Source organism: Melanotaenia boesemani, chromosome 21, assembly GCF_017639745.1.
Source record: "Melanotaenia boesemani isolate fMelBoe1 chromosome 21, fMelBoe1.pri, whole genome shotgun sequence".
Taxonomy (NCBI): domain Eukaryota; kingdom Metazoa; phylum Chordata; class Actinopteri; order Atheriniformes; family Melanotaeniidae; genus Melanotaenia; species Melanotaenia boesemani.
This window is the reverse complement of record NC_055702.1, coordinates 6282117-6297409: the sequence shown is the minus strand read 5'-3', so window position 1 is coordinate 6297409 and position 15293 is coordinate 6282117. Positions and strand designations below refer to the sequence as shown.

Here is a 15293-nt window from a genome sequence, read left to right as displayed (position 1 = left end):
AGGCTGCTTGTAACTCTAACACAAGTCTCTCCTTGTCTCTCAGGCTATCTGTTTGAAAATGACTCCCGTGTGGTTCCAGAGAAGTTCGAAGGTGAGCCTGCCCATCCAAACCCATATGCAACATAGTCCCCACAGCGTTGTTGTAAGCTAATGACAGCAGTATCACACAAAGTCACCCACTTCAATCTCAACACCTGAATATTGTCCTATATAGACATCCGAGATCCTTGTGTAAGACGTAAACAGGTCTTTGAGAACTCAGAGGCTCAGTTAGTGGATTTGGTTTCGTTATGCATGCTATGTGGGGCTCCTCTGTCACGCAGACGAGCAGTTTCCCATGGTGTAGCTGGTTGTTGTTACTGACACAGATTGAGTGAAAAGCCTGAGGTGTCGGCACTGGTTAAACCAGTGAAGTGTGCAAGTTATCTGAGAGACGAGAGCAGTAACTTAGCTGCACTTCTCATGTTCCCACACTTATGTACAACATATCCAGTAACAAGTAAACAACCAAATCAGTGTCGATTTACCTGTTTATTACTACACACCTTATTTTTATTTTATATTTCCTGTGTTGCCTTTATATTTATCTCCTCAAACATTTTCCTTTAATTTTATTTTACAATATCTGTCATCCCTTATTTGGGAAGTCATTTGTTAATTAAAACAGGATTGAATTCCATTTTTAAACACATAAAAAATTTACATTAGATGACTTGCGGGTGTACATGCGCTGCTAAAATTAAGTTACCTCTCAAACTTTATGGGTCAAACTTCTCTTGTAACTTAAGAAGAGCTTCAGATCAGACTTAATGATTGAATCTTAACGGCTGAATGCTTTAAAGTACCAAACGTATTAAATTTCACATCAGCTTGGCTGGAAATCTACCATTAAGATGATTTGTCTTGATTCAGCAAATTATTGCATATAAAACAAACATGTCTGCATCATCTTCACAGTGTTTCAGTTAAATTACTTCCTAGCTGATAGTTTACACCAGGCATGTCAAACTGGTCCAGCAAAGGGCCGTGTGGCTGCAGGTTTTTGTTCCAGCCAGCCAAGAGCACACAGTTTGACCAATCAGCTGTCTGAAGACTGAGATCAGTTGATTGAATCAGTCAAATCTGGTGTGCTGCTGCTTGGTTGGAACAAAAACCTGCAGCCACACGGCCCTTTGCTGGACCAGTTTGACATATGTGGTTTACACCAAGACATGGCTAATCTGCCATGTGCAATTTTTGTTTAAAAACCTAAAGTAATCATGTGAACCTCTTGATGCTCGTCATCCAGGTGAGGTGAAACAGGAAGGGGGTAGCGTCTTCCGTGAGGGCACACCTTACCAGCGTCGTGGCTCCTTGCAGCTCTGGCAGTTCCTGGTGGCCCTTCTGGATGACCCAGGCAATGCTCACTTCATCGCCTGGACTGGCCGCGGCATGGAGTTCAAACTCATCGAACCCGAAGAGGTAATCTACATCCATTTTATTTCTTCTAACGTGGGAACAATTAGCTTCAAAACAGCAGGAGTAGAGGTACAGAAGCTGAGAGCAGCCATGCCTGAGATACAAAGGATTGTTTGCAAGATAACAGAATAATTTATGTCAAAATGGTTTCATTATATTTTTTAAACTATGACAAAACAACTAGGTCTTTCTTTGTTAAAGAGGCATTGTGTAAGACTCACCGCCATCTTGCGTTGGAGTCATGTATCGCATTCTAACGTCTCACTTTGTCAAACACGTATTGCAACAAAGGTAGCCGCCATGTCTTAAAAAACCTCAACACTGATGAAAGCATGTCATCCGATAGTAAATAGAGTTCACTCTGTTACAAACAAAGAACTCACTTCTAAACGTAAACTTTATTCACCACCGCCATATTCACAATAATGCAGTTTGCTACTTTTGTTTACAATACCAGCAACCGGACTTCCGCCCCCTTCACACTAACAGTATATATATGTGACCACCATGAAACAAATACAGAAATATGTATTAACCAATAACAATTACTGAATTTCAAACTTAACACACTCAGGTGAAGAAGTTCCCTCTGGATCATAATTGTTCAGAGGGAAAACATCTGGTGGACAGAAACCACTGTCAGGTATAGTTCCTGACAGTTCCTGGTATCGTTGTTTAGAAAGAAGGGGGGACAACACACCAGCTTTTTGACACAGTAAAAAACAGCTCATAAAGCCTTCTCACCAGCTTTTAGTCCAGCTTTACCACTACCGAAAGCCGGTTTTTACCATGACTATGAAAGCGACTGAAACCAACGGATCTGGTGTATTTTAGCAGAAACAACTGTTATGCTGCCCATGATAACGAGCAACACTGTACCAAAACCGAATAGAATATTTAGGCAGTACTGTTGACTTCTTTGTTGAGAAGAAAGTTGCAATTTCAGCATCCCTTTTAAAATCTTTCCCCTTCTTGAGCTCCTTCTAGCTGGGGAAGGCTAGCCCGATGTTTATCCTTTTTGTATCGTCTGGTCACGCTGCCTTTTCAAGTATTCTTTTTCGCTTTTTTGCAATGGTAAAACGGCTCCCGTGCTGCAGCTGCATGGTACTGCATTTTTGTGAAAAACAATTTAACAGATTTTCCAACTTTTCAGGGTAGTAAACTGCTCTCATTTGTGCTCTGGCTCACAGGGAAAATGCATAGTTGGTGCTATTTGTCTCTTGCCAGTGGCTGTAATTTCAAGATGGCAGACTGTTATGGCGCTGCCCTACCGGCTTACCCGTCATATGTATAAACAGATCTAAAATTCTTCGCTTGTGAGAATGTGTCAGATCATTAGTGAAGGTCCTAATACACCAATGATAACACATATATACATGCAGACATCAATTTTGTCCAGTAAACAATAAAAAAATGTTGCACAATGTCCCTTTAAGCCTGATTTTGCTCCACATTAAGTACGTATACGGACGAAACGTATTCATTTATGCGCATATTTCAGTGAGCTTGTAGATGCATAACCAGACGTAGCAAACAGAAGCACCACTAGTAAACACGGGGGCCGTGTTGCAAAGTACAGCAAAAGGAACAAGCAGGAGATGTATTTAATGGCCTCACATACCATCTACTGCACTTTTCTCTTTCTAAAAATGCACATTATCATGATCTCTTCCACCATCGCTGTGTTAGCTGTTGCCTAATAGTGACATCAGAACATGGACGTGAACCCAAAACAATATTTTGATCTTCAGGTAACGGCATGAAGAATAAATAACTGCAGGCATGGCTACTCTCGGCTTCAGTTGTAAAAGGTGCATCTTACTGGATTTTTTACACATTTAAAAGGCCATTTACACATCTGTGTGTAAACGGCCTTTCTTCACCTTGAAATGATGACTCATTAAATTCTTGGAAAAACATCCTGCTCTCTTTAAACGTGCACTCAACCAACTACACAGAATATAGCACGGGGGATGCTGGCTGGGGGATGTGAATGAGTAAAAAACCACTGGCTTCATTTTATTTTACAAACTTCATTATTAGTAAAATGCACTTGAAGCTTTTAGCTTTTTGTAATGGGAAGAAAATGGAAGAAAAAAGCTGTAAGTTTAGTTTTTCAGTTTTCTTTTTTAACACAGTAGCGACTGATGATGCCTAATTTGTTTTAACTAAGTTGATTTCTTCAGTTAATTTGAAGAAAGGTTGCTTCTTGGGCTTATCGTGCTGCAGTACTATCACTTTTTAAATGGCATGAGTATTATTTAAAGCACATCACGGTGTGGCCTCGTCCACAGATTGTGTTGATAGAGATCTTTAGATTAATTTAACCTTGATATGAACAGCTTGGGAGTTATTCTTGGAATGAATTTATGGTCTCTGGGTTTGAAGGTGCAACCTAAATGACAGCTATTAGGATTGGATTTGGCCATTTTTCTTATACTCTCTGATCCACTTTCCATTAGCCCCCCATTTATTATTCAACACATGAAATGCTGAATTGATAAATGGAGGACAAGCGCTATCACAGAACCCCCTCACCCCCCTTTCTCTCTCACCTGCTCACATTTCCTTACTTGAGACATTTTCCCAATGTTTAAGTCTGCAGTTTGATTAGACCTATCGGGTGGGGTCCATTTAGGAGGGCCTCAGTATGGACAGGCCCATATTGTGTTTTCCATTATCTTTTTACTGTACATTAAAAATGAATGGGCTAAGAGTTTTACAAGAGCAATTAGGGCTGAGAGCGCACTCGGAGATCAAACAGGGCAGCTGGCTTCGTGGCTACTGTGGGATACAACCTGCCTTCCTGAGTCATGAATCTCAACTTCCCTTCCCCCCCCCTGCCTTACAGTCCCCCTCCTCCACATCTGCAATGTTTGTCAACATAAAATTCATGCAGCCCTGCCAAATGATTTAATTTACTCCCCCTTTTGCCTGTGTGAGGTTGCTGTAAGGCATTTGTCTTCTGTCAGAGGTGGCAGTTCGTTATCAGCTCCGCTCAGCGTTTAATTTAAGGCCGTATTTCACCACAGAGCTCTGACTCCTGTTTCACTGCAAACATTCTGGGACTCTGGTTGCATTCAAGTGGTAACGGGTTACATAAAAAGGAAGTGAATCCACATGTGGGGACTCGCCCTGGTCTTGGCATGTTGACACAGTTGAACTTAAGAGCAGAGGGGAGTTTGGTTTGCCGCTGAGGCCTCTTAGTGGTCACAGAGCTGAATTACAAACACCTGTTAATGGTTAGTTTGGGAATTAACTTCTGAGGAGAAAAAGAATGCTGACGTGCAAATGGTTCTCATCTTGATGTGTCAAGATTTTAAAACCATTAAAAAAAACTTTTTTTCATTTTTCCTACTGAAAGTTTAACTGGGGTGTTTCCTGCTCCTCAGGTTGCCAGGCTCTGGGGCATGCAGAAGAACCGTCCAGCCATGAACTACGACAAGCTGAGCCGCTCCTTACGTTATTACTACGAGAAGGGAATCATGCAAAAGGTACAAAACATCCAGAATATTTGTACAGATGCTGCAGAAAACAATTTTACATATAGTTAATAATTAATGGCTTCTTAATTGTTTTAAAACAGCTCCAAAGATCATTTATGGCAACATTTGCGTCAACATAAAAAAAAAATTTATTTTACTTTCCTCAAACATGACAAATCATTTTAACTCATTTCTAGTTGTATATTTGTGCAACGGTTGTATTATAATCTACGAAATTTTCATAAAGGAGGCCTGAAAGGGACTTTACAAGCATATGGAAGGCCACGGTGAAGAGAAAAAAAACAAATTTAAACAATTCTGTGAACTTTATGAACCAAAGAAGCTCTATTTCATTTCATCTGCTGAGCCTGAAGTGTCAGTCAAAAGCCACAGCTGATCAAATCTAAAGTGTATCGTGGCAGACGGGAGCAGTTTAAGACAAGTTAAAGGTTCTGTTTGCATACCTTAAGTCTTAATTTCTTCTTAGCTGGAAGGTACTCCTTTTAAAAAGCTGTACTTCTAGAATCAAGAACTCTATTATTTTTATGCATACATATAAATTTTTGTTTGGTAGCTTTCAGCATCAGAAAGAAGTATAAAAAATATATACAAACGACTTTTATGCACATTAAAACACCCTAGTTTGAAATTGCATATGCATCCATTTAAAAGTAATGAATGCAACTAGAATATGTTGGCGGGGAGTGCAAGATAATCCTAGAAACCCATTAAAAAAACTGGTTTAAACAAAAGAAAAATAAATAACTAATAAGTTATTAAAGGTAATTAAGATTTACCTTAACCTCTACGGCTGCATCACCATCTCGATGAATATCTTTAATGCGTAAGCGAACATGTTACCACATCCTTAAAGAAAATGTCACAGACTTCTGCAGTGCAGACAAAATGTGCAATCTACAATATTATATTTGCTCAGATTTTAAGGCATTGACTTGGTGAAAAGTAAAAACAAAATTCACTCTTCTGTGATGCTGTCTGTGTAGCTCTAAACTTAGTTCCCCTGGCAGAATTGCTCCTTAATTCTCAAACTAAGAGCTACACTCACTGATGTCTGCTGCACCTGCTTATTCTCAGTACTTTAACAAAAACAAAACAATCTGGAATATCCCTGTAAACATCTTTCTTACAATAAAATAGGATCAAATTAAAAGATTTGATGGATCAAAAAAGGATAAAAAGTTTGCTTCTGTGTTTTGTGAAGTGACCTCTGAAATTCTCATGTTCAGGTGAAAATCAGCTGACTGCTGAATTTCTCTCTGCAGGTGGCAGGAGAGCGCTATGTTTACAAGTTTGTGTGCGAGCCCGAGGCGCTCATCTCCCTGGCCTTTCCCGACAATCAGCGGCCCAGCCTGAAGGCCGAGTTCGAGCGCTACGTCAACGAGGAGGACACGGTGCCCCTGTCGCACCTGGACGAGGGAGTGCCCTACACCCCAGAACAAGCCCCTCAAAACATGGGCCCTCAGCCCTACTCCAAAGGCTACATGTACTAAAGCCAAGCCCCTGCACCCACCTGCCCTTTCTGCCCCCACCTTCAGAAATCCTGTTGTACCAACCCATCATCATACACACCCTCAATCCCCATGCACCTCTTGCACATGCCCACCCCATCCACTTGTATATAAGGCTACGATGTTTTTGTTTTAAATTAATCTCATTAGGGATTTGTTTTGTTTTGTTTTGTTTTTAAGAGCTGCATTCCTCTCACACCTGAGGCCTATTCAACACTTAAACATGACTGTGGTTGAAGAGATTGCTTATTAATAAATACCCATAATAATACCCAAACTGGAGTCCAGACTATTTCGTGTTTCTTTCTTCTTTTCCTTTTCATAAACTTATTTAGGTTGTCTTTTCTTTGATGAGGTGGAAAATAAAAGGTAAAATGGATTAACAAACGGCTAAATTCAGTATTAAGGAAAGGAAAGGAAGTTTCATGAGTACCCCAAATGTTCCAAAAATTAAGATATAATTAAGGTTTGTTTGGTTGTAGTTCTATCTTGTAAACGCTAAATCCAAATCTATTTTTTTTTAACGATAGCTGTGTCTGTAAGCACTAAAGTGTAAGTCCACCTGGTGTAGGAGTAAAACTTAGGCCATCTTGAGCATCTTCTGAGGATGCAGACCAGTCGTTTAACAACTTCATAGTTGTCCAGGTAGGCCTCTCTTTGATAACATCAGTCAGCCATCTGCATCAGATGCTCAGTCGGTGCCAAACTATGCTACATGAGTTTGATTCGTTAGGGCAGCAGTGACTTCGGCACTGGAGCAGATTGTGAAATAACCAGTCCACTTTATCCCAGTCGTTCTGCTGCTGTATTCTTAGGCAAGAAACTTTACCTTCTATGAATAAATAGTGGGGGGTCAGAGAACCTGTTGGTATGGATTGACCGTCATGTTTCTAAGAGTTTGTCCCAGGATGGCTGTGGCTACACATGGTAGTTAACCAGTTACCTAAACCTGTAACTTGGGGCAAAAACACTTTATTTATAAAACAGCAACTAGCAAAACCTCCTGAAAAGTTAACAACTCATTTGTCTACTTACTGAAAATGTACTATTTATAATTTTGTTTTTTCCAAAGAAACTTAAAAGGTACAGTGTGTTAGAATAACTGACATCTAGTGGTAAAGATGGGCATAGAAATTATGTCAAAGGCCAAACAGAAGTCAGAATGGATGGTGGCTGTCAGTGGCCAAAATCCTTCTAGTGTGAGTGGATCCAGGTGACTCAGATAAAGGTATGACTGGACTATGAGTAATGACTTCAGAATTGTGTACATGTGGACTATTTTCTTCTGTGCCCTTAAAAGGTGTTACTTATCCCAAACAGTGTTCTAGCACCTATCAAACAAGCTGGTACTACAGTTGTAATGCTCAGTTTTCTCACTTCTCATGCAGTTGTTTGTCCATAGTTAAAACATGAAGATAAAATTTCATTGTCATTCCACCAATAAATAATGAGCATAACAACAAGACTGATCTACTGACCCAAATAAGATGTATAGAGATGTGTGCACAGAGGCACAAATATGGCAGCCGCCATGTGTGTGGACCCACAGCAAGTAGATATGACTCGTTTTAAGAGATTAAAAACAACTATTTTAGTAAAGTAATTAGATAACAATACAAACAGTTTAATATTACATTTCTCTGTCATTTAAACCTTTAAAGTTATTTAAAACAACTCATAACATGATAGAAGAATAAGGAAATACAGATTTTAACAAACCTGGTTACATAATAAATAGATTTAAAATAAACCAGGTTTCTGATCATATGTATATGGCTTCGTCTAACTTTAGATAATTTCATCATTAAAATCTATGAGAGAATGTTTATAAACCTGGATAAGCATTTGATTTATTTTATTGTAGTTTATTTTAGCGTATTAGTGCATTGTTCATGATTACTTAGTAATTATTAAATTCCCTTATTCTATATTAACCTGCCCCTTGCATAGTTGTTTCTTTCCGTTTTGTCTTATTCAATTTAGATGTTAGTTTTTTAATCAATATACTGGAGATTAATAAAATGATCGCCTGCTCTAAATGAACGTCAACGAGCAGATACGGCTTGGCTTTTGTAATAATTGTTTTAGAAAAGGCATCATTTTAAGTAGATAGTTTTTTAAATGTCATTCTAAGACCTAAAATAAAAAATGGATATTGTTAATGCAAGATTAAGTTACTTTTATTTTTATCCCCAGTGGAGGTATGCTTTTAAAAAGTAGAATTTATATCTGCAGCTGCTTGTGCATCATTATGATAAAAACTGGTTTTACATGGGGATTTCCAAACACAAGAGCACTCAGCCACTTTATCAGGTCCACCAGTGCAATTGCTCCTTAACGCAAACAGCTAATCAGCCAATCACATGGCAGCAGCTCAGTGGGGATTTAAGTGCCTGAACCAGACAGGTTGGTCTGCTGGGGGTTTACAGAGTGTGTGAGTGATCCAGTGAGCTGCAGTTGTCTGGACCAAAATGCTTAGTTGAAGTCAGAGGGAAATGTATGGGATTAGATTTGTGCCTAAAGGATCAAGAAAGACTTTCAGAATATCAAACAAAAATGAAGAAATTGAGATAAAAAACATTAGTGAAAAAAGAAAAAAGTCTTTTTAAAAGTAAAACTTACTATCTGCAATCAAGTTCTTAGAACAACTTTGTAAAGTTTTGTCTTTTCTTCATGTGAGTAAATATTTTTTTTCCTGTTTCATTCTCGCTGCCGTCTTTCCAGTTACGCTACATCTCTCTCCTTCGCGCTTCTGGCACAAACTTCTCAGGTGGGAGGGTCTTCTGAGAACTCATTTCCCATTGGTCAGTGATTTTTTGATTGACAGTTCAGTGACCCTGAACTTACACAGCATTAGCTACCAGGCTCCCCAAGGCTAGAAGCTACTTGTTAACTACGGTGGATTCCTACAAGATTAAAAGTGAGTATTTATCATATATTCTATCAGTACTTAGACACTTTGTGTTTTAATATAGTTAAATAAAGCTACATTTTGCTTTCACATTGGGTAACATTCATCTGTCAATACTGTTAGTCTTAAACCGGTGTAGAGACTCATACTAGACTCATCCTAATGATCCATCCTCATTACTGGTTAGATATGCAGGTATGTTTTTATATTGTCATGTTAATACACTGAATCAAATTTTGAGCATAGCAAAGAAATACGTCTTTACTAATTAACTAAGTAGAGCCAGAATGGGCCGTCACTCAGCTAACCCATATTTAACTATTATCTCTCTTTAGAGAAACATTACTCTGTTGGATCTCCGCAGGACTCAAATCTAAGATGAAGTCTCAGACAGTTTATCATTTTTCCAGCACATTATGATGTGCTCAGTTCGTCTAAGACCGGAAATTTCCATCAGAAAGCCACTGAGCTGCAAGCATGTTTTATTTGGCCTGGTATTAGACCCTTTTTTCTTATCTGGATCACAGGACGGTAAACACACTTACTCAGAGATTGTGTATCTTATATTATAAAATTAAAGCTCCATGAAAAAAATACTTGACAACTGATCAAAACCTGTATGTTTGCAGGGCAAAGAGGTCATATCCAGATTTAAATATATTTGTTCAGGTGTTGCCAAGACCAGGATAAAATGCATGAACATGACGCATTGTAATATTTTTCTGTTGTCATGTGTTTGCAGGAGGAAATCTTTCAGAGGATTTAAGCAAGTTTTATCTTGACTGAAAAACTAAACTCTTGGACTATCTCCTGGAAGTTTCTTAACAATGGCAGCGCATCACCTCAACATCCCATCTCACCAGAGCTCAGAAACTGCTCACAGGAATTTTATGTCCATCCTCTGGTTATCTGAAGAAGCATCAGTGTCAGATATTGTTACTGTATGAAATTTGGGACTGCCTCACCTGGAAGTGATACTGTTGTTCCCCTAGAGAATTTAAACTTAATTTACAGAAATAATTTACTTAATACTAGGGCCCAATCGATATGGATTTTTTTTAGGCCGATACCGATATTTGGCAGAAAAAAAAATCTTGATTACCGATTAATCGGCCGATTTTTTAAAAAGCATATATAATGAATAATAATCCAGGCAGAACATTTTATTGTTTCACAATATTTTGTCCTTATATGTTTAACTTTAAAACAGAAGAATTTCCAAAAACATGCAACAAAGCATTAAATAACTGGGAAATTAAAATATATAACCTTTAAAAAAAAAAGTCTTAGAAGTAGGTTAAAGTACAGGTAGAAATATATATATATATATATATATATATATATATATATATATATATATATATATATATATATATATATAAGGTGTATGCCTTATATAACCAACGTGAGTGAAGTTAGCTAAACATTATTTATGCAGCCTTCTTATGCCCTTTAATGTTAAATTACATTTTCTTTACTCCAATATTTCCTTTGCCATGAAATATATGATGGCGTATATCTATGAACCAAAATAAAAACCAGATATGCTTTTCTCAAATGTCAAAAAGATATCATCTTTGATAGAGTTGTATTTCATATAATGGTCATAAATGGTCCTGCACTAATTGTAACACATGGTGAGTCGCTGTTACAGCCTGTCACATTAGTATTTTCTGACAAAGTAAAACTAAGACATGACGGTGGCTGAAGACAGACTGTAATATTAATAAGTTTTTAGTGCTGCAGGGAATAAACCTCCTCCCCTCTGTATTCACATCTCTTCTCTTAAAATACGGCTCAACCTGCAGCAGACGGAGTGATGAATGCTCGTTCTGTACTCTCAAATTTTTGTACACTTACGTTATTTCTGCAGTTACAGTTACACACGGCAAACAGCGTTAAACTGAAACTGGAGACATGCTGAGTCATTAATTGTACAACATTATTATAAACTTACCTGTCGGCAAGCTCCACTCGGCCCACTGCTTTAATATAACCTGGCTAGCTACTAGCTACCTCTGTTGAAAAGACAGGTGGGAGGACTGTGGGGTTAAATGGAGTCAGAGCTCCATCTAGTGGACAAAAGCTGCAAGGACATCATTCTGCAGACTGACACTTAACAGCATTTACTGTCTGTGTATAATCGGCAAAACAACGGGTGATATTGGCCATTTTGAAAAGGGCCTTAAAGGTGAAATAAGTAACAATGACACCTAGTGTTTCAAATCAGAACTGCAGTCGAAAAAGAAAAACACAGAGCGCGTTCTTCCTCCCTCCCCGTCCCGCTCGGAGAGTTTCCCGCAGGTTGTCAGTTTGTGAGAGGACGTTTCTTTTATACAGTCTATGAAGGACGGAGAACAAAGAGCCAGCAAACATCATGATGACGAGTGAGGATGATTCACACACACAGTAAGTTGCTATGCTTTGCAATGTTAGCGCTAATTTCGTGCGCTAATTTACGTTAGCATAAAATAGTGCGTAAACAAAAGCTACATTAATCAACAAATGCCACACAGCGGCAGTTTTCCCTTAGTCTCACTTAATAAATGAATTTGATAGTAATTTCATAAGTTTATAAGGACAAACACAGTATTCACTCGGCCCAAACATCATTACATTTGTTGTTGTAAATAGACCACAAATTTACTCCACTAATACATCCATACAGTCACACCAATTCATTTAATGAGTGCCGAGAAATAAATTAGACTAAAATCTTTGTAAATCAAGAAAAACTTTTCAGTTAATTTAAGCAAAACTCCGGTGCTTACCTGTCGAGGAGAAACTTTGCCAGCTCCGCATCCATCTTAAAATTAATTTGCTCTCTCAGACTTCACCACCTTTCAAAAGATTCTCCAATATTGATCCTTTTATTCCGTTTTTGGTCGTTTGCTTTTTTAGCAGGATGCCGAGGCTTTTTAGGTTTATCTGAAACTATTTCTGGTCCACTTCTTTTACTAGCTTCCATTCCTGCTGCTGCTCTTTTGCTGACATAAAATACTAAACGCTGCCTTGTTGCTTGGCAACCGTGGGAAGTCGCATATGATTGGTTAAGGAAACAGGAAGTAGGAAAAAGCAACACAGTGCACCAAAGTTAGTCCGTCACGTAAGTTTTAAAAGGAGAAAAGCTTGACAAAGACAGACAAAGGAGACAGATTGTTTATAGGGAAGCTTTCTTTTATCCCTTGCAACAAATGACATTTTAAATTGTTTTTACAGAAAAAAATCCTAATTATTTAGCCTTTAATGTCTCTGCAACTCTACTATATTTATTGTTTCTTTTGCACATCATAATGTTTTTAATGTTTAATGTAAAGCACATTGAGTTGTCTTGTACATGAAATGTAAAATAAAATAAACTTGTTTTAGTTGTGCATCATGGGCATTAATATGCTTCAAAGCCTGACTGTGATCAAACTAACAATCTTTAACTAGAAGCTATGTACCATTAAAAATACTTAAAAAATCTAAAAAAAAAAGATCATATAGGAATGTTTTACCACAGTACACCAACAAGCCTCTGAAAAGATGTTTTCAGTTCTGCTTTAGTGTATAACCGTTTACCTTCAAGCTCTTGCTGGAACTCTTGGAAGTTGTCATGGACTGATGTCTCTGCTTCTTTTATGTACCATTTTCACTCATTGTTGGGGCAAACTGTGACACATTAGGTCCACCTGAAGAAAAAACCTACAACAAAGAAAGTATCTGTCAAAGATTATACAACAAGGGATAATAAAAAAGAAATTATGGCTATTTAAACAAATCAACTTATCAAACTGTTAACACTGTCCAGTGTCTCACTGCACACATCGTCTTTGTGGCCGTACTATAACATGCACGCCAAAAAATATGAACAAAAAAATAACCCTATTGTAGAGGCTAAGCCAATGATTGAAACCACTGAGATGCTCCACTCCAGTGTGAATGAGCTTAACTCACCCCTTACCTACGGTTGGTGAATGAAAGCCTGCAAACGTTGTTCTTTTTGATAAAATGTGGATTTATTATCCATCTCTTTCCTTCTTGTCAAAACAATATCTCTATTTTCCAACGCAGTGTAATGCACAAAATACTGCGTCTGTTTGGCAAAGTGTGGCATATTTCGGTGCAGTCAAAAACGGGTTTCCCTTTCCTTTCCTGATTAACACCTGCCGGGTAACGCTTAATTTCCCTCTTATATACAGTACTAATTGGCAATTTGTAGATGGCATGACTAATCTAAACCATAGCTGTTTTAACTAAATAGCATTTACACTTTAGCAGTTTTTAATCCTTGTTTTAACCATGCATTTATCACAGTTTCACTCTTCACAGTCATATTAATAAAAAATAAATTATGGAGCCTGATTACCATTTTAAATTGAGCCCAAAACTCAGGATATGTGACCCACTTCTCTTACAATGCATACGGTAAGGTTTAACAGGTGTAGTCTGTGTTAGCCTCTTAGCTACAGAGAGCTAGTTGATCAGTGCCACGCCACGTTTGCTAGTTCCTACAGCAGCCATCATTCAACAAAACAAAGCATAACACTACTAACAGTCCTCTAAACTCAGTCTTCCCAAGCCATTCAAGGCATTTACTAGCCAGATGCAATAACTTTACATGGTTTTAGAGGCGTTCCTCACCTGGAAAACAAAGGAGAAATGACAGCACAGGAGACGTGGTCTGTGCTCAACTAATTTGTGAGAGAGACAACATCAAACCAGTAACTCCAAGCCTCTGTGCGCCATCTGCTGGCGGGACATCATACTGCATTTGTCTATGTAGCTAACGTTGATGACAAACAAAAGCCATTTTGCAAAAAACAAAATCACCTTTTATACAAACTTCATACGGCCTTAAAAAAAAATGTGTGCAGACATAATGGACATCACACATACATGGTCTCTACACCTGATTGTTAACCAAAGCAGGATGGCTAGAGACAGGAAGTTAGCTAATGTGATTAGGTAAAAGCTAATGTACTTATTGTAAAATGTAGCTTTATTTAATTGTACTAAAACTTTAAGTGTCTAAGTACTGATAGAATATATGATCAATACTCACTTTCGATCTTGTAGGAATCCACCATAGTTAGGTTAAGTGAAGAGGTCTCGGTGTAGCCACTAGCCTTGACTCCGCTAGATAACGCTGTGTAAGTTCCGGGTCACTGAACTGTCAATCAAAACATCACTGACCAATGGGAAATGACTTCTCACAAGATCCTCCCATCCGAGAGGTTTGGGCCAGAATGGCGAAGGAGAGAGAGGTGGCGCAAGAAGCAAAGACGGGAGCAAGAGCAAAACTCTGATCAGCAAGAATGATAAAGAGGAAACTGATAACAAAATATTTAAAATATTTACTGTCACACAAAGACAAATACTTTAAACAGTTCTAAGAATTTTATTGCAGATAGTAAATTTTACTTTTGGAAAGACTTTTTTTCTTTTTTCACTAATGTTTTTTCTCTCAATTTCTTAAATTTTGTTTAATATTCTGAAAGTCTTTCTCAATCCTTTAGGCATAAATCTAATCCCATACTTATTGATGTGTAGCAAAATATCTGAGAAATGTTTCCAAAACCTTGTTGAATCTCTGACACCAAGAAATAAAGCTGTTCTGAAGGAAAACGGCAGTTTAAACTGATATAAGCAGGGTGTACCTAGTAAAATGACTCAAGTCTAAGGTGGAAGTCCATCCAAAGTTAGCGTTGGTTTTGATTAAACCTCTGTAGAAAACTTTGAGCTCATGAAGTCAATATTTTACAAGTTTCTACATTTAACTTGTCTTTTCATTTTTTTAAACCACACTCCAATAAGTTTGATAGCCTCTTTGTGTCGAATAAATGCCATATTGTATCACAATATATACATTTCTAAATTCCACATACTTAAAGATAGTAAAACTAAGGCTAAAATTAAGTTAGATTA

At 37.9% G+C, this 15293-nt stretch overlaps 1 protein-coding gene across 3 annotated transcripts in view; it reads left to right on the top strand.

Annotated features, from left to right (window-relative positions):
* etv4 (ETS variant transcription factor 4) overlaps positions 1–6749 on the top strand; it is a 46080-nt gene extending 39331 nt beyond the window's left edge. For all 3 annotated transcript variants that reach the window (XM_041973218.1, XM_041973217.1, XM_041973219.1), the window contains 4 exons: positions 44–91; positions 1289–1461; positions 4851–4952; positions 6227–6749. In XM_041973218.1, the coding sequence (XP_041829152.1) occupies positions 44–91; positions 1289–1461; positions 4851–4952; positions 6227–6454 (551 nt within the window). In that variant the 3' untranslated portion in view covers positions 6455–6749. The remainder of the gene's footprint in view (positions 1–43; positions 92–1288; positions 1462–4850; positions 4953–6226) is intronic.
* Positions 6750–15293: the final 8544 nt, after the last annotated feature.